At 45.8% G+C, this 19,854-nt stretch overlaps 1 protein-coding gene across 4 annotated transcripts in view; it reads right to left on the bottom strand.

Annotated features, from left to right (window-relative positions):
• Nucleotides 1–2,565: 2,565 nt before the first annotated feature.
• The window catches only part of NCF4 (neutrophil cytosolic factor 4), a 36,217-nt gene continuing 18,928 nt past the window's right edge, over nucleotides 2,566–19,854 (bottom strand). For 3 of the 4 annotated variants that reach the window (XM_084809825.1, XM_084809822.1, XM_084809826.1), the window contains exons 5-10: nucleotides 19,638–19,765; nucleotides 19,438–19,495; nucleotides 14,400–14,498; nucleotides 12,517–12,647; nucleotides 8,929–8,994; nucleotides 2,566–3,896 (exon numbers count right to left, since the gene is read on the bottom strand). In XM_084809825.1, coding sequence (XP_084665951.1) covers nucleotides 3,668–3,896; nucleotides 8,929–8,994; nucleotides 12,517–12,647; nucleotides 14,400–14,498; nucleotides 19,438–19,495; nucleotides 19,638–19,765 — 711 coding nt within the window. In that variant the 3' untranslated portion in view covers nucleotides 2,566–3,667. The remainder of the gene's footprint in view (nucleotides 3,897–8,928; nucleotides 8,995–12,516; nucleotides 12,648–14,399; nucleotides 14,499–19,437; nucleotides 19,496–19,637; nucleotides 19,766–19,854) is intronic. The other variant, XM_084809824.1, reaches the window with a different exon arrangement.

Below are 19,854 nucleotides of genomic sequence, written 5' to 3'. Positions count from 1 at the left end.
TGTGACTGTGTTGGACTTCCTAGGCAATTTTCCACTCAAATATACAGTTAGGGCCAGAAATATTGGAACAAGGATAACTGTTTTGGCAGTTGGCCTCTGTACACCATCACATTGAAGTTGAAAGGAAACACACCCAGATGGGAGCAAAGTCAGGACTTTCAGCTGTAATTCAAGGGGTTTGACAAAAGCGGGGCACTAACCATTCAGAAAGGACAGTCAGTGGCATACACACACACCCATCGTTGGTGGCTTATAAGTAATGGAACAAACCAACATCATTTCAAACTGAAGGATCACCTTTAATACCTGGATGAAAATCCTTTGCAGTCAATGATTACCTGAAGTCTGGAACCCATGGACATGACCAAATGCTGAGTTTCCTCCCTCAAGATGCTTTGCCAGGCCTTTACTGCAGCTGCCTTCAGCTGCTGCTTGTTTGTGGGTCTTTCTGCCTTCAGTCTTGTCTTCAGTAAGTGAAAAGTATGCTTGATTGGGTTGAGATCAGGTGACTGACTTGGCCATTGAAGACATCCCACTTCTTTGCCTGGAGAAACTCTTGGGTAGCTCTTGCTGTATGTTTTGGGTCATTATCCATCTGCAATATGAAGCGGCGTCCTATCAGTTTGGCAGCATTTGGCTGAATCTGAGCAGAAAGTATAGCCCTATACACTTCAGAACTCATCCTGCTGCTTTTATCAGCAGTCAGGTCATCAATAAACACCAGTGACCCGGCTCCATTGGCAGCCATACATGCCCATGCCATAACACTGGCTCCACCATGTTTGACAGATGATGTGGTATGCTTTGGATCATGAGCTGTTCCTTTCCTTCTCCAAACTTCTCTCCTCCCATCATTCTGGTACAAGTTAATCTTGGTTTCATCAGTCCAAAGAATCTTATTCCAGAACTGGGCAGGCTTTTTTAGGTGTTTGCTGGCAAAGGCTAATCTGGCCTTTCTGTTCTTGAGTGTTCCCAGTGGTTTGCACCTTGTTGTGAAGCCTCTGTATTTACATTCATAAAGCCATCTCTTGACTGTAGATGTTGACAATGACATGCCTACCTCCTCAAGAGTGTTCTTGACCTGGCTAGATGTTGTGAAAGGGTTCTTCTTCACCATGAGCAGAATTCTGCGTTCATCCACTTTAGTTGTCTTCCGTGGTCTTCCAGGCCTTTTGCAGTTGCTGAGCTTGCCAGTTAATTCCTTCTTTTTCAGAATGTTCCAAACTGTTGTGTTGGCTGCTCCTACTGTTTTTGCTATCTCTCTGATGGGTTTATTTTGTTTCCTCAGCCTAATGTTGACCTCCTTCACTCGCATGGACACCTCTTTGGACGTCATGTTGGAAGTTCCAGTGAACAGAAACCAAATGCAAATCAATGTAACACTCAGAACCACCCAGGCCTTTTATCTGCTTGATTGGTCATGGGGTACCCAGGAAACAGGCCACACCTGACCATGCAGCTGCTTGTCAGCCATTCATTCCATTACTTATGAGCCACCAAAGATGGGTATGTGTGTATGCCACTGGCTGTCTTGAGCAGACTAGAACACCCCTTTTAGGTGTTCTAGTCTGCTCAACCCTATGCCCTCTTTGATGTACTGAGCAACACCTCCCTCAATATGCCCTTCCCTCTCCTTCCTGTAGAGTTTATATCCAGAGATGACGGTATCCCACTGGTTCTCTATGTTCCACCAGTTTTCTGTAATGCCTGCTATGTCCAGGTTCTCCTTTGAAACCAAGCACTCAAACTCTCCCATTTGGGCTTGGAGGCTTCTAGCATTTGTATAGAAACACCTATACACAGTGTCCCTCCCCATACGTCTCTGGTGTGTGCATCTTTTGCTATGGCACTCAGACCTCTTTGATTGTAGAATATGATAGCCAATGTACTCATGGCCTATTTCCTCCCCTTCTACATTTGGGCAATCAAAAAGATTTTCATCTTCATCCCCTTGGGATGATTTAACCCAAACCAGATGCTTCTCAGAACTGGATGCTTCCCAGCTCCTGTCAGCTTTCCTGAGGGTTTAATTTAAAAGCTGCTGCGCCACCTTTTTTATGTTTAGCACCAGCAGTCTGGTTGCTTTTTGGTTCAAGTACTGCCCATCCCTCTTGTACAGGCCTGGCTTGTCCCAAAATGTTCCTCAGTGCCTAACAAATCTGAACCCCTCCTCTTGCACCACCATCTCATCCATACATTGAGATTCCTGAGCTTCGCCTGTCTAGCTGGATCTGCACATGAAACAGGTAGCATTTCAGAGGAAGCCACCTGGGTGGTCCTGGATTTCAACCTGCTACCTAGCAACCTAACTTTGGCTTCTAGGACCTCCTGACTACAATTCCCCACATTGTTGGTACCAACAGTGTGGGTGTATTCTGAGAAACTGTATACTCCATATACATTTTTGTATGCATTTCTCCAGCTGTATGCAGTTTTGTACTCATTTCCCTGATTGTACGCATTGTTTAAAACCCCTGTTTGATAAGTCTTTCTGCATTTCAAAAGTGGACACCCGAATAAAGAAATGTGTTTACAGGTTTGCATAATAATAAAAAGGGTGCCTGGTGAAGTTATTCAACAGCATGTTTAAAATGAACAAAAGTAAACTGTTGTTGTTGCTAACAATACTAAAATTACATTGTTGGAAGCTAAAAGTGATTCACAGGACCTGGAATGTTCTTATAGCATCTTGTTACTGCAATATTGTATAATGGAATAATACAATATTCTATTGCCATAATCATAAAAATGAAAAAGAAGTATACACTTCTATCAAATCAAGAACTTAGAATCAAATAATCAATTCAAGAGTTAGGCGGGTATGTACAATCTAATCCAGGGGTGAGCAAATGTGGGGGCTCCTGGGGCAATTTCAGCTCCCTGAAACTGCCCAGGTGCCGCACCCCTGCTGTCATCCTGCATGCACTCATACACACACACACACACACACACTTCCTCTTTCTCCACCTGCACCCCCCCATACACACACACTTATGCACACACACTCATAACTTGAATTACAATTGCTGGACGGAAGGAGAGTCTCTTCCTCCTCCCAGCGATTCTGATCCAAGTTGCTGGGATTGGGGTTTTAACACCATCCCACCTCAACTAAGCAATCTGGATCATGCTGGGAGGAGGAAGAGGCTTTAATGTCCCCCTCCTCCAAGCAATCATGTTCTGCTCCTTCCAGCCCATCCATCAGATGCTTGGTGGGCTGGTGGAGGGCTTGATTCTCCTGGGAAATAAGCATGTGAGGAAGCAAAACCTCCCCAGCAAAACTGGTCTCCTCCCAGCCTGCCAAACAGCTGATTAACAGGCTGGCAGGAGCCCAATTTTGCTACTACACAGGGCCATGGGGAAGAAGCTCCTTGCATGCCCTGTGTTAGCAGGTGGTTGCAAGTGCAGGGGGGTGGGAATGGGGAGGGCAGGGCACCCATGGTGGGCTGCACTGGCGGCCTCTGTGGGCTGCATGTGGCCCATGGGCCATGTGTTGTCCACCCCTGGTCTAATCTGATAACAGTGTCTGTGTGTTCTTAAGGAACCCTCGCCACCAATCTTCATTCATATAATGCATTTTCTTAATCTTTATAGCAGGTCAATTTCTCATTGTTCCAGATTGTTGTATTGCTATTCCTTCCTGTTGAAGCAGCATGGGTAACAAAGATCATGACCCTGTAGTCGTTTGTGCTGAGACAGCGAATCCTTCAGGGTTGTAGACACTGTAATCATCTTGCTGGGTAACATGCAGTTTCCACGGAAAGATGTGCTTCTCGAAAGGCCAGCTCCTGCCCTGCATCACCATGAGGACAACATCCTCATCGGAGAGCAGACGGATCAGATCTCCCTCAACGTCATGGTAATTCAGGGCAATATCGTCGCGCCCAAACTCTCGCCTGGAAGAAAAAAGAGGAAGGCATTAATCCTAGGCCCAGAACCAGCCCAGAAGGATGTGCAAACACACTTCCACAGTGTGTTTTGTTTTGTTTTTCACACACACACAGGTTGAGAGTGTATCCAACGCTACCCTGCTCTGGTCTCTCACCTGTTCCCCTGCTGTCCATACCAGGGGTGGCTTCAATTAGGTATCAGCAACAACTGAAGGACTTTGCAATATTGTTCAAGAAATCTGTTCCATCCGGGGATATTTCCTTTAATTCCAGATTAATGTTAAATGCCAGACCAGAGGAGCAGGAGGGTGCCATTCGCAGACACCCCTGTAAAGACCGAGACAGCTCAACGATGCAGCCATACACTTGTTTCAAGTCCTCCCACGGAGCTGCACCATCTCGGGATGCAAGTTGAGGGATGGCTTGTTCAACAGCAGCCCCATATCAAAGTCTCCCTGCATAAAGAAAGCTTACATGACAAGAGAGAGGCTATCTTCATCCTGATGTGTTAGCTTTCCAGTGTGAGGTGGCAAGCAACTCACCGTCCTGTTGGGAGCCAAAGTCAACATCACCACAGCCCCGATGAAGCGGCAGACTGACTAAGGCTGACTAACCCAATGAAGGAGCAGACTGACTAAAGCAGACCGAAGCCTTCGCAGAGTGTGTGGTCTGACTTCCATTGTCGTGCAGTATCTGGAACTGGGTTAGGCTCCTTGCAGGCCAGGAAACCTGGCTTGTTTGGAAAGAGGCCCTTTCTGGATGGCTGGGCCATTTGGAACTAGATCAGATATATCAGCAGACATTGTAGGGACACAGGAACATGGCCGTCTGCAAAGGAAGTGACTTCACAACTGCCAGACATGAGCTGAGAGCCAGGAATTGAACCAGGGAATCATAACCACATAGGGATGTCCGGTGCACGGGAATCTGGCACGTTCAGGGACCCTCAGATTCCCGTACTGCCCCCATCTTGGCTTGCCCTTGAGAGCCAAGCTGGGGGTCTCCCCCAAAATCTGGGAATTTGGCAGCGGAGGGGTGGGGGGGATCGTTCCCCACCCACCCTTCCTCTGTCATGTTGTGGCAGCCATGGCAGCAGCACTGCACGGTGGTGGAAGGGGTTAGCGTTCCCCCCCCACCCCTCCCCTGCCACACCACCACCACAGTGACCCTGCTCTCTTTGTCCCGGCCACAGCGACCCCGCCCTCTTTGTCCGGCCACAGCGACCCCGCTCTCTTTGTCCCGGCCACAGCGACCCCGCTCTCTTTGTCCTGGCCACAGTGACCCTGCTGCGTGCTGATGTCTTGGATGGGAGGATCCTGGGAGGGAGAAGGAGACATTAGCGCACAGTGGTGGGGGCACTGTGCATGAGTCTCTCCTGCTCTCACCTAGGCCCCAGGACAAAGAAAGAGAGACTTGTGCACAGTGACCCTGCTGTGCACAAATGTCTCCCTCCTGGGTCCCTGTAAACTGCCCAGAGAGCTTCGGCTATGAGGTGGTATAGAAATGTAAATAATAATAATGATAGTTATTATTATTATTTGTGAAAAATTTTGGCAGGCACGTGCTTCCATTTGTACTCCGGGCTTCGAACAGGGCATGCTAACGTATCTTGTGAGCAAAAATAAAATTCTCATACATCCCTACCTGTGCCCTGCCTGGATGTGCAGAACCGACCCAGAGCTTCTGAATACTTGACTGTCTGGAAGATGTTCCAAACTGCAGCTCCAATAGCTCACCACACGGGGCAGCCAGCCACACACACAGAACCAAAGCATTGGCATCCTGGTTCTCGCCCTGGCTGCTTCTGATGAGAGCAGGCTGAGGGGAGAGTTGGAGGCATCATGCTGTGGCCTGGAGGGATGTCGAGGTTCAGCCTTGCCTAGACCAGAAACCTGAGGTCCCCTTGGAGGATGAAAAGGGGGAGCAGGACCCCCCAGCAGTATCCTACAACCCCAATGAACCTTCAGACTCAGATTTGACAGACACAGAACTGGAGGCCTCCATGCCAGTCACCTGGGCTCCTGGCCAGCTCTCAAACACCCTCCCCTCCATCATCTCCACAACTGCAGGAACAGAAGTGTTGGTATGTCAGGCAGGAGTTTCAGTGCCATGGCAAAGTGTCCAGCTAGCTGCACATGAGTCTACTTGCATTCAAGTAATGCATGTAAGCACCTACCAAGATCAGGGCCTGCCTGAGAACCAGAAAAGGTTGGAGCCTCCAGCTTCTATATAAGGACTCACTTTGAACTGCATTGTTACTGAAACAACAGCTCCCTTAGAGCTCCATGGCAAAGCCTTCCTGAACTGGGGAAACAGGCCAGGAGGAGCAATCCCTTTCCCATGATGAAATGAGTGGGCCAGGCAGTTAAGCTTTCATACACGAAGACAGGAGCATAGGGAACGACCTTATACAAAGCAGACCACTGGTCCATCTGACTGGCAATAGCTCTTCATGGTTTCAGGCAGGAATCTTTCCTGCCTTTCTAGCTGGAAACACTGGGAACTGAATGGTTCTCCACATGAATTATAACCACATCAAAAATGGCACGTTTAATTCCGCTGTTAGGCTGCATTTGAGCCAGCACGCCTCTGTTGCAATAAGTAAACTTGCTATCCACAGACAACACACTTTCTCAAGTAGTGTGTAATTGTGACTGGTTTGCAGCACATACACACATCATCCTCTCCTGATCACTGAACTGCTGGTTGATTTTTTAAAAAATACATATTTACTACATTGTATTCTGCTCCCCCACCCCACGCCCCCAGGCGTGGTATACGTAGTCTCTCCCTTCATTTTGTCCCCACAACAACCCTGTGAGTTGGTTAAAAGGTTAGGCTGTGGTATGAAGACTAGCCCAAGGTCACCCAGTGAACTTCATGAGAGTTAGTGTGGCGTAGTAGTTATAGTGTTGGACTGGAACTTGGGAGATCTGGGTTCTAGGCCCCACTCAGCCATGAACTCACTGGGTGACTTTGGGCCAGTCACTGACTCTCAGCCTAGCATATCTCACAGGGTTGTTGTGAGGATAAAATGGAGAGGAGGAGGACCATGTGAGCTGCCTTGGGTTCCTTGCAATAGGAAAAAACATGGCGGGGGGAAGGCCACCAATTCGGATGGCTTTAAAAGGGTGTTAGACAAATTCCTGGAGGAGAAGGCTCCCAATGGCTACTACTCCTGATGGCTATGTGCTACCTCCAGTGCCAGAGGTGGTATACCTATGTACACCAGTTGCTGGGGAATACAAGGGGGAGGGTGCAGTTGCACTCATGTCCCACTTGTGGGTTTCCTGTGGGCAGCTGGTTGGCCACTGTGTGAACACAATGCTAGACTGTAGCAAAATATACATTATAGCGTGTGAAAATTGATAAGAATTTATTGTATTATGTTGATGTGACTATTTCTGTGGGAGTTCTGAGTAACGTCTTCTTGGAAATGAAGGGGAGCTGCCACAAGTGGGTCGGTCAAGTATTGGAAGCAGAAAGCTGCTTAGCTTAGCAGGGATACTGGCATCTAGGTGTTACTGGCATCAATGGCACACCTGGCTACATTGGGACAAAGGGGAATAGTGGTATGGCCAGGTCCAAAACTGAGTATGATGTCATCAACATCATGTGATGGTCAACATCATAAAAGACAAGGGTTTGATTTGTCTGGGAGAACGAGAAACCCGCCATCCATGCTTAGGCTGGCTTTGCCCACCATGCCCTCCATTTTGGTAAATATAAAATTCTGATATTGACTGTTAGTAAAATCTAAGCTCCTCTCAAGCTATGTTAACAATATGCTTGTTACTATTTTCATTATACTTCTAGTCATTACAACTTATGTGTATGCGTATTTAGAGATATTTGTGAACTGCCTTATCATAGCAAAAGCTTGTTATTTTCTTAGACTGTTCAAGGAATACATACTTATTCTTTAATACCAAATTTGTGTTGTCTAGTTTGAGAGAAGTTTCAGGGACCAATACCCATATTTTAATGCTTGAAGCCGAAAACACTCGGTAAAGATTTATAAATCTATCACTGCGTGGGGTCTGTCCTTAAAGCCGTTGTAGTGGACATACTCTTTAGCCACCTCCTCCTCCCACAGTGACCCCGAAGCAGCCGGGATTGCTGTCGTGTGAGGGAGAGAAGAGGCTTTAGCCTCCCTTTCTCCCAGCAGTCCCACTTCCTTTTATGAATATGTGTATGCATGAGTGCATACATACGCGTACATACGTGTTTGTCTGTGGTGTGCATATGCAGATGTTTGTGGCCCCTGACCCACCACCCAGCATTGCATGTTGCCCTCAGGGATGAAAAGGTTTCCCACCCCTGATCTAAAGAGAAGGGGAGGGAACGGTTTTCAGAAGGGGTCTCAGTAAGGGCTGGCAAAACTGGTGGATTGTTTCTAAACATTCAACGTCAAAAGACGTCAAAAGTTGCAGCAGGTAGGTCTCTTCCATGAAGCTTGATGAGCAGGTGCACACATGCTTAATCAGGCTAACCACACACATATATATGCACAGCAATCCTAAACATCCTGATAAAGACAAAGAGGAAAGGGCAAGACAGCCGAGCAGAAGGAAGACCGTTACTCTAAAGCTAGCACTGATGGACACACTTGCCAATTTAGCTGTTTGATGAGGTGCTAAATTTGGCACTAAAAAGGGGAAGTGGAGTGCAAATCAGGACAGCACACGGGGTTAGGGAAGAAGAACTATATAAGCTAATAGGAGTGTGAGTATATCCTATACTTGAGACCTCACTGGAATGGCAAACAAAAGACATCAGCTTTCTGTTAAAAGTTCCACAGGAGAACAACATAATCAGCTTCAGAGAACAGAACACTTCACTTGTTAGGAGAGAAAAAAAATGCAGGGATTCTTTCAGGCATTTCTGTTTAAGGGACCATGGAAACATTTTAGTTCCTAGCAGAGCCAAATCTTTTCAAATACAATTACAGAGATCATTTTGAATCTTAGCAAAATGGACATGAAAGCAAATGCTTTCAGTATATTTTGACTGAGAGTTCATTAGCTCGTGTTTTTACCTTATTAATTCCATTAAATCTTGGAATAATGGGGTACTGCTCAAGTCCTCTTCCACCGATATGTCCCTAAAAGAGAAATGAGCAAGATCAGCTTTGCAGAAATGCTATGGAGGAAATCTGGACGCTAAGAGCCATCTCGCCCTTCCCTTTCTGAACTCGAGTACAAAACTTTTTACTCGGTACCAAAGTTTAAATGGAAAACACACATGCAACATTCGTGTCCATTTTGAATGGCACATGCATTTTAAATGGCTGGGTTTTCACATAATAAAGACAGTGGTGGCAACTGGCCAAAGGCTGGGCCCCAGTTTCTATGTTTATTGAGGGAGTACCACGATGCCTGAATTTAGTCCTGAGCAATTCAGCAAGTGTCTAACCATGAAATTAGACTCCTGGCAGCCTTCCCCCTCTGCAAGGGTGGGGGACCTATTAAAATGGTCCGTCCCCGGAGATTAATGGATTCTGATGGATTCCAGAGGGCTCTGGGGGATTTTCCTGCTGGTATGGCTGGTGCTCCTGTCGAAGCCCAGGTCGCTCTGTGGAATGCAGAGATGACTTGGGCGGTTGACACGATCGCACCCAAGCGCCCTCTCCCTCTGAGCAGAGCCCGGCCAGCTCCTTGGTATACACCTGAGCTGAGGACAATGAAGCAAGAGGGGAGACGGCTAGAACGCAGGTGGAGGAAAATTCGTGCTGAGTCTGACCGAACACAGGTAAGAGCCCACTATCAAGCCTACTCTGTGGCAGTGAGGGTGGAAAAGAGACAGTTCTTTTCCACCAGCATTGCATCTTCTCAGTGTCGTCCAGCGGAGATTTTCCGACTGGTTCACGGCCTGTTACATTCTGGGCCAGGGAAAGAGACGGTGGAACCCTCGATGGCACACTGTGACAAGTTTGCACGGCACTTTGAAGATAAAGTTGCTCAGATTCGTCATGAATTGGACACCACCATTAATGCAGTTCCATTGGTAGAGGTGTTCAGAGCACCGTCTGGTCCAGTTTTATTGGATGAGTTTCAGGTACTGAGGCCTGAGGATGAGGACAAGGTGCTTGGCCAAGTCTGATCAACCACTTGTGTGCTTGACCCTTGCCCTTCATGGCTTATTAAATCAAACAAGGAGGGGATGTCTGGCTGGGTCCAGGAGGTTGTAAATTCCTCCTTGAGAGAGGGAGTGGTGCCTGCCGCTTTAAAAGAGGTGGTAATTAGACCACTCCTGAAAAAGCCTAAACTGGACCCAGAGGATGTTAATAATTATAGGCCAGTGGCCAACATCCCCTTCCTGGGCAAGGTGCTTGAGCGGGTGGTTGTAGGACAGCTCCAGGCACTGTTGAATGAAACGGATTATCTAGATCCATTTCAATTGGGCTTCAGGCCTGGTTTTGGAATGGAAACTCCCTTGGTCGCCCTGTGGGATGACCTCTGCCAGGAGAGGGACAGGGGGAGTGTGACCCTGTTGATTCTTCTGGACCTCTCAGCAGCTTTCGATACCATCGACCATGGTATCCTTCTGGATAGGGTGTCCAGGTTGGGAGTTGGAGGCACTGCACTACAGTGGTTCCGCTCCTACTTGGATGGCCAATTCCAGAAGGTGGTGCTGTGGAATTATTGCTCTGTGCCATGTCAATTGTGCCATGGGGTTCCACAGGGCTCTATTTTATCCCCTATGCTGTTTAACTTCTACATGAAACCACTGGGGGAGGTTATCCGGAGGTGTGGGCTGAGGTGCCATCAATATGCGGATGACACCCAGCTCTACCTCTCTTTCTCATCAAAACCAGGTGAGGCAGTGGCTGTTCTGAATCAGTGCCTGGGCACGGTAATGGACTGGATGAGGGCCAATAAACTGAAACTCAATCCAGACAAGGCGGAGGTACTGTTAGTGGGTGGTTTGTCTGCCCAGCTAGGTGATATTCAACCTGTTCTGGAGGGGGTTGCACTCCCCCTAAAGGATCAGGTTCGTAGTTTGGGGGTGCTCTTGGATCCAGAACTGTCACTTGAGGCACAGGTGAACTCAGTGGCACGGAGCACTTTTTATCAGCTTAGGCTGGTATACCAACTACGCCCTTATCTGGACAGAGATAGCCTAGCTACAGTTATCTATGCTCTGATAACTTCTCGTCTGGATTACTGCAATGCGTTATATGTGGGGCTGCCTTTGAAAACGATCTGGAAACTTCAGCTGGTCCAAAATAGGGCAGCAAGATTGTTAACAGGGACTGGCCTGCGAGCTCATATTACGCCAGTACTTTTCCAGCTGCACTGGCTGCCAGTCCATTTCCAGGCCCGATTCAAAGTGCTGGTATTAACATTTAAAGCCCTTAACAGCTTGGGGCCAGGTTATCTGAAGGATCGCCTCCTCCCATATGTGCCTGCCCAGACCTTAAGATCATCATCAGCGGCCCTTCTCCGTGAGCCCCTGCCAAAGGAAGTGAGGCGGGTGGCTACTAGGAGGAGGGCTTTTTCTGCTGTGGCACCCTGGCTCTGGAATGAGCTCCCTGGTGAGGTTCGCCTGGCACCTACATTGTATTCCTTTCAGCACCAGGTGAAGACCTTTTTATTTTCCCAGGCATTTTAGCATTTTAGCTTTCTAAACTTTTAGCTTTGCTGTTTTAAATCTGTATTTTAAACTCCTGCACTGCTGCTAGGTTTTATTGTGGTTGTATTGTTATACTGTGGTTTTAATGTTCTATATATTTTAAATTGTTTTATTGTTTGGTTTTAATTTTTGTGAACCACCCAGAGAGCTTCGGCTATTGGGCAGTATAGAAATGAAATAAATGAAATAAATAAATAAATAAAGCTGGAAGCCCTTGTGCTGGGCATCAGGTGACTAGGCTGGAGATGAACCTCTTCTGTATATCTATACTGACCAAGAAACAGAGTCCAGGAATGGGCTATGCTGATAACAGCAGGCTTGATTTAGTGGCTGGGATTATCAGAGGTAGGAGTAGGATGTCAGAGAAATCTGCAATGGACTCAAATTAGTTTGGATTTCTATGAATTGAACCTAAGGATTCCGCAGCAGAATAACTTTTTCCAAGTCACGTAGATTCTTCGGATTGGTTTTTCACTGGGGGGGGTGGAGGAGATTTACCCTAATCCGTGCTTGCATTAATATACTAGTCTGCATTAGTTAATAGGCCGTAGTGCTAATGTGCATTAACTAATGCAGATTAGCACATTAGCGCAAGTAGAAAAAAATTCTGGTTTAAAAAAATCCAATTCTGTCAGTGAGTGGACGATGGAACGAAAGACGCCTGACAATCCGCAAAACAGAGATGGAATACATTTAACGAAATCTGTACCTTCCTAGGTAGGAGACAAGTCTAGGCCTCCCCCCAATATTGCATCCAATATTGACTGATTGATTGCACTTTAAAGCCACCCAATAATCCAAGTTCTCTGGGCAGTATACAATACATTAAAAACATACAATGCAAACAATGAATAAAAACAGCACATAATACTCCCATTTACTTTCTCCCGTTCTGTCCCAGAAAGGTTCTCCTGTGGCCTGCCTGGACTTCAGAGCTTTGGCAACCAGGAAAAGAAAGGAAGCTGAACATAAAGCAGACTCATGGCATTACCTGATGGTGCTGGCATTGTCATCATGGTAATAGCAGCGCAGCCAGTTGATAGGGTCTTCTTCCTGTGGGAGGTCTTTAATGATAGCCACAAAAGCACATGGGAAAATGCCAGTGGCATCTCGGACAGTTCCCTGGGACAAGATGAACAGAACACACAATTTTTGAAAAAGGGGCAGCACACCTTTTTTGCTACATGAGATCAGAATGGCAAAATGTCGCTGTCTGCAGGTGTGGCACGTTAATTCTCCTTACAAGTACAGTGGAAAGGTGATCTCTATGAGAGGGAATTAGTGGGCTAAGAAAGGAGCCACAGATGAAGAGAGTAGCAAATCAAGTAAATCCTGGCACTCAGCAGCTAACTATGCAGAATAATGCAGCTGTGTGTAATGTTAGCCCAATAGCCACATCTATGTTGCTGGGAGGGGGGTGATTTGTGGTGGAGCAATGGCATGACAGTGTGGCTGCTTAACACATCCTCTGCCCTTTAGTGGAACTCCCAACCACTTTTGATCCCTGCCATGGTTGAAGACCCATATTCATCCTGCAGCAGTAAAAACAACTTGGGTAGAATGTATTTTTCTATAAAAGAAAGCAAATATTGATGCAAGGAACCCAGTAATTAATGCTGTGCCCTGCTCTGAAGAACAGAAACTGACTAATTAAGGGACATTTGTATAATACCCTTCCTGTCACACTGAATAGAAAACAATAAAATGGGAAGAACCTGCAAGCAGGAAACTTTCAATTAAAGGCATAGTAGCCCTTGAAAGCCTCAATAATTATTTACCAGTCCACACTGGACAGCCCAGTACTACAGTTGCATTTTTTTTGTTCTGTTTTTGCAAACAAAAGTACCAAATCATGTCTGAGAAAAGACAGGAGGACAACACAGAACACTAGGATGCAACAGTACCTGGATTCTTCATAATAAGCGGCTGAATAAAGGATAGCAGTTCTGGAGAAAAGCTAGAGCGGAAACTACTTTGATGTGCAAGTTGCTCAACAGAAACATAGGTGTAGCCATGCCATGAGTGACTAGCCTACTGTACTGTCTTTACTAAGATGAACAAAGCTTGATCCAGAATAGATGTTAGTATTTGTACTAGACTGAGAAATTTAATTCTTTACATATAACATTCCTGCCAAGTTTAATTATGGGCAGAGAAGTAGATTTCTCATAGTAGAGAGGTAGAAATGTACTCAGCATTGGAGGATTTTGTACAGAAGTAATATGTACTGATCTTTTGGCAAAAGGTACCACTTTGGGCTATATATTCAGAGAGCTAGTGGACTATGCAATTTATATTTAACATTGATATTAAAAAGGTAAAGGTAAAGGTGTCCCCAACCAGTCATGTCCGACTCTAGGGTGTGGTGCTCATCCCCGTTTCTAAGCCGAAGAGCCAGCGCTGTCCGAAGGTGCTTCCGTGGTCATGTGGCCGGCATGACTGAACACCGAGGTGCACAGAACGCTGTTACCTTTCCCGCCGAGGCAGTACCTATTTATCTACTTGCAATTTCTTGCTTTTGAACTGCTAGGTTGGCAGGAGCTGGGACTGAAGACGAGAGCTCACTCTGTCACGCAGCACTCGGGTCTCGAACTGCTGACCTGCCGACCTTCCAGTCTGCAGTTCAGCGTCTTAACCACTAAGCCACCGCAGTCCCTAAAACATTGATATTAGCCATCTTGAATTTCAGACTGAGATACTGCCTGGACAAAATTCAAGGGTGTTTTGAGCCAAATCTAGGTATCAGAGCATGACAGACCCACACACAGAATTTGGTGCTACTTCTATCCATCCAGTAATGGCAGTGAAATTAAGCCACCACCTGATTGCAACTCAGACCTGTGATGTATGACCAGAAAAGGGCTTGATATTTACCTCAAACCAGTCCTTGTTGATCCTGCTGAGTAAATAGACCAAGTCTCCCTTCTTGAAGCTCAGTTCCAGTTTAGTGGACCCACTAAAATCAAACAATGCCTAGAAGAAACAATCCAACAGAAGACAAAGTACTAGAGCTGAAGAACTGGCTCGCAGAAGATTAAAAAAACTACATACTGTAGCTCCCATTCTTTGAAGGTATTTGTGCAAGTGTCGAGTAACTTGGATTATCAATCCCAACAATTCATTACACACACACACCTGTACCTGAATCTGTTTTGTCTGTCTGTAGCTGACATCTGTCCCACTACAAAGAACAGGATGTCCTCCACTTGAAAGGCTACCTAGTCCAGATCCAATATAAAGAACCATAAGAAGGAAGAGCAGGGACCTTGACATTGCCCATGAAGAAATAGCACTTGCAGAGTAGACTGAGCACGCACACCAGGTCACAGTCTTCCCCACTGTAGTGAGATGACTGGATTTCTATTTAAATTATAGTACTTGCCAAGAAAACCCCATGGAACGTATCACAAGGCTAAAAGATATGATGCCAGAAGATGAGCCCCTCAGGTCGGAAGGTGTCCAATATGCTACTGGGGAAGAGCAGAGGGTATTTCCAAGTATCGCCAGAAAGAGTGAAGCGGCTGGGCCAAAGCCGAAAGGACACTCAGCTGTGGATGTGTCTGGTGGTGAAAAGAAAATCCGATGCTGTAAAGAACAATATTGTTTAGGAACCTGGAATGTCAGATCAATGAATCAAGGTAAGCTGGAGGGGGTCAAACATGAGATGGCAAGATTGAACATCGACATCTTGGGAATCAGCGAACTAAAATGGACAGGCATGGGCGAATTTAATTCAGGTGACCATCATATCTACTATTGTGGGCAAGAATCCCTTAGAAGAAATGGAGTAGCACTCATAGTCAACAAAAGGGTGGGAAAAGCAGTACTGGGGTACAATCTTAAAAATGATAGAATGATCTCAGTACGAATCCAAGGCAAACCATTCAACATCACAGTAATTCAAGTCTATGCCCCAACCACTGAGGCCGAAGAAGCTGAGGTTGATCGGTTCTATGAAGACCTACAACACCTTCTAGAACTAACACCAAAAAAAGATGTCCTCTTCATCACAGGCGATTGGAATGCTAAAGTAGGAAGTCAAGAAATCACTGGGATAACAGGCAAGCATGGCCTTGGTGTACAAAATGAAGCAGGACAAAAGCTAATAGAGTTTTGCCAAGAGAACATGCTGATCATAGCAAACACTCTTTTCCAACAGCACAAGAGGCGACTCTACACATGGACGTCACCAGATGGTCAATATCGAAATCAGATTGATTATGTCCTTTGCAGCCAAAGATGGAGAAGCTCTATACAGTCAGTAAAAACAAGACCTGGAGCTGACTGTGGCTCAGATCATGAGCTGCTTCTTGCAAAATTTCGGCTTAAATTGAAGAACGTCGGGAAAACCACTAAACGGTTCAGGTATGACCTAAATCATATCCCTGATGAATATACAGTGGAGGTGAGGAATAGATTTCAGGGATTAGACCTGATAGACAGAGGGCCTGAGGAACTATGGACGGAGGTCCGTAACATTGTTCAGGAGGCAGCAACAAAATCCATCCCAAAGAAAAAGAAATGCAAGAAAGCCAAGTGGCTGTCTGATGAGGCTTTACAAGTAGCTGAGGAAAGAAGGGAAGCGAAAAGCAAGGGAGAAAGGGGAAGATATACCCAACTGAATGCAGAGTTCCAGAGAATAGCAAGGAGAGACAAGAAGGCCTTCTTAAATGAACAATGCAAAGAAATCGAGGAAAACAACAGAATGGGAAAGACTAGAGATCTTTTCAAGAAAATTGGAGATCTCAAGGGAACGTTTTGTGCAAAGACGGGCATGATAAAGGACAAAGAAGGCAGGGACCTAACAGAAGCAGATGAGATTAAGAAGAGGTGGCAAGAATACACAGAAGAACTATACAGGAAAGATCTGAATGTCCCTGATAGCCATGATAGTGCGGTCACTGAACTTGAGCCGGACATCCTAGAGAGTGAAGTCAAGTGGGCCTTAGGAAGCATTAGTGACAACAAAGCTAGCAGAGATGACAGTATTCCAGCCGAGCTATTTAAAATCCTAAAAGATGATGCTGTTAAAGTGCTGCATTCAATATGCCAACAAATCTGGAACACTCAACAGTGGCCACAAGACTGGAAAAGGTCAGTTTACATTCCAATTCCAAAGAAGGGCAACGCCAAAGAGTGTTCAAACTGCTGCACCATTGCGCTCATTTCACATGCCAGCAAGGTGATGCTCAAAATCCTACAAGCTAGGCTTCAGCAGTATGCGAACCGAGAACTACCGGAAGTACAAGCTGGGTTTAGAAGAGGCAGAGGAACTAGAGATCAAATCGCCAACATTCGCTGCATCATGGAGAAAGCAAGAGAATTCCAGAAAAACGTCTATTTCTGCTTCATTGACTACGCTAAAGCCTTTGATTGTGTGGATCACAACAAACTGTGGCAAATTCTTAAAGTGATGGGAGTACCAGACCACCTTACCTGTCTCCTGAGAAACCTGTACGAGGGTCAAGAAGCAACAGTAAGAACCAGACATGGAACAACCGATTGGTTCAAAATTGGGAAAGGAGTACGACAAGGCTGCATATTGTCACCCTGCTTATTTAACTTATATGCAGAGTACATCATGAGAAATGCCGGGTTGGATGAATCAGAGGTCAGAATTAAGATTGCTGGGAGAATTATCAACAACCTCCGATATGCAGACGATACCACCCTAATGGCAGAAAGCGAAGAGGATCTAAAGAGCCTCTTGTTGAGGGTGAAAGAGGAGAGTGCAAAAGCTGGTTTGAAACTCAACATTAAAAAAACGAAGATCATGGCATCTGGCCCCATCACTTCCTGGCATATAGAAGGGGAAGAAATGGAAGCAGTGACAGATTTTACTTTCTTGGGCTCCAAGATCACCACAGACGGTGACTGTAGCCATGAAATTAAAAGACGCTTGCTCCTTGGGAGGAAAGCTATGGCCAACCTAGACAGCATAGTAAGAAGCAGAGACATCACCTTGCTGACAAAGGTCCGTCTAATCAAAGCTATGGTTTTCCCAGTAGTAATGTATGGCTGTGAGAGCTGGACTATAAGGAAGGCTGAGCGCCGAAGAATTGATGCTTTCGAACTGTGGTGCTGGAGAAGACTCTTACGAGTCCCCTGGACTGCAAGGAGGTCAAATCAGTCAATCCTAAAGGAAATCAACCCTGAGTGCTCATTGGAAGGACAGATAATGAAGCTGAAGCTCCAATATTTTGGCCACCTAATGCGAAGAGAAAACTCCCTGGAAAAGACCCTGATGCTGGGAAAGACTGAAGGCAAAAGGAGAAGGGGACGGCAGAGGATGAGATGGCTAGATAGCATCACGGATGCAATGAATATGAACTTGAGCACGCTCCGGGAGAGAGCGCAGGACAGGAAGGCCTGGCGTGCTATGGTCCATGGGGTCACGAAGAGTCGGACACGACTGAACGACTGAACAACAACAACAACAACAACAACAACTTATTTCTAAGTTTGTTCCTATACAAATTTACAACATTTAGCATATGCAGACATGTGTTTTCTTTTGTGCTCTTTTTGGTGATGCATCTCCTCTTTCTTTGGCAATGTGTAGGTGGCCACCCTAGCAATGACCCATGCCCAGTTACAGCTATTGGGGGAGTGTTTCCCCATTGCAAAACTATACAGCCCTGTAATAATAATGGCAGCCATAACATGATTCTGGAAGAATGACCAGTAAGTCCACCTTCTAGTTGCACCCCCCATTTGAGACTCTAGCCCACAATACAGTACAGTACAGTAGTTCACAAGTGTCATGAGGGAAACTATAGCCTTGAGGATTAGTAATATCAAAATGGGCACTTTTACATTCCTATATGGGCGTATAACATAATGTGGCAGTCCTAACTCCCATTTATGTCTACATATCTGTAAAAAGAAGCTCTGCCTCCATTTTGTTTATCTATCACATTTGTATTCTTCCTCCAGGAAGCTCCTGGCAACTGATACATGGAGTTATCTCATCCTTATGACAAACCTGTGAAGTCAGGGTGAGAGACAGTATCTACTGAGCTTCATGGTTGAACAGGGATTTACATCCAGGTCTTCATGGTCCTAATTCAAGAAGCTCAATGGCTATTAGGGATGCTTGAGGAATTCATGCACTGCAAATTCTGATCTGATTAAAATACATTTGGAACCGTGTAGTTTTGAGATAAAGAGTTTTTCTACGTGAGGCATTTATTGTGCACTCATAATTCCTTACTCATGGTTGTTTACAGGCTCTTTAGACGATGTCATGATCCTCCAGTTTCACTTCTGTTTCTTCAGAGCACTTTCCCGGTGTTTTTTAGAATGGGGAAAGGGCGCTATTTCTCCCAGTGTATTTGAGCTATTCTGCTAGAGCACAGCTCCACTTAGATGTTATATAGCATGAAAGCAGGAAAGGAAAAGCTCTTTGTGTAGAGCTCAGATCTCAGTGCTCAGCAGATACAGCAATTAACAGCCTTGTGTAGAAAATCCCCAAATGTGTTCAGAAGTGCGTATTTTGTAAGAAAATACATTCAGGAATGTGTATTCAAATGCAATGTTTTTGTTCATGTTTTTGTAAGTCACATTAATGTGGAAATCAGGCGGAAGGGGCTTATGAACGAACACATGTGAATGTGACATGGACTAGAAATAGACTGATCTGTTTATCCTTAGTGGCCACTGTTTACTTCCGCAACATTGCTCAACCCTGTTAAGAGGGAGACATTCCTTCTTCATGCTTCCTTACCTCTCCTCTGTTTCTAATATGCTCTCATAACTGAAGGCAGAAGTCGCTTGACATCTTTGCACAGGCTAGTTAACTCAGACTATGTTGTAACAGTATTCTCTGGCTTTAAAAATATATGGCTGTATGTTCTTCGCATGGTTATGCAGTCTTCTGTACATCAGGCAACATGCTGGATAAGATACCCACCTCAGCCCGTGGAGCTGCCAGTCTGTCAAAGCCAGGTTCCTGGGGAGAAATGCTCTTGCTGTCACAAAGAAGAGGGAGAGCAATATGTTATCAGCTCCACTGAGAACAGGTCAAGAAGCAATGGTGTCAAAAATTACAGACAGATAGACTACAGATGAATGTACTATGTATTTGGGGAAGGCTGGGAAATAAATACTTACACGCGCCGAGTGCGTGGGCGAAGCCTTCGAAGCCCCTGAGGTACCTGCTGACTGTCAAAGTCCGACTGATAGAAAAACAGTCGGACATCTTCGTCTAACAGCACCCAAGCTGGCAGGCTAAGCAGTTTCTGTGTCAAAAGAAACAGGGTATAAACAGGGGAACTTCTCCCTCATGGTATTCTATTCAAGCAGTAGAAGAGATCTCTCAGGGGCATTT

This window comes from Heloderma suspectum, chromosome 7 (genome assembly GCF_057233095.1).
Source record: "Heloderma suspectum isolate Gila_16-S chromosome 7, 16-S_ref, whole genome shotgun sequence".
In the NCBI taxonomy this organism is placed as follows: Eukaryota; Metazoa; Chordata; class Lepidosauria; order Squamata; family Helodermatidae; genus Heloderma; species Heloderma suspectum.
The sequence above is the reverse complement of the archived record's forward strand: the minus strand, read 5'-3'. Positions and strand labels throughout refer to the sequence as shown.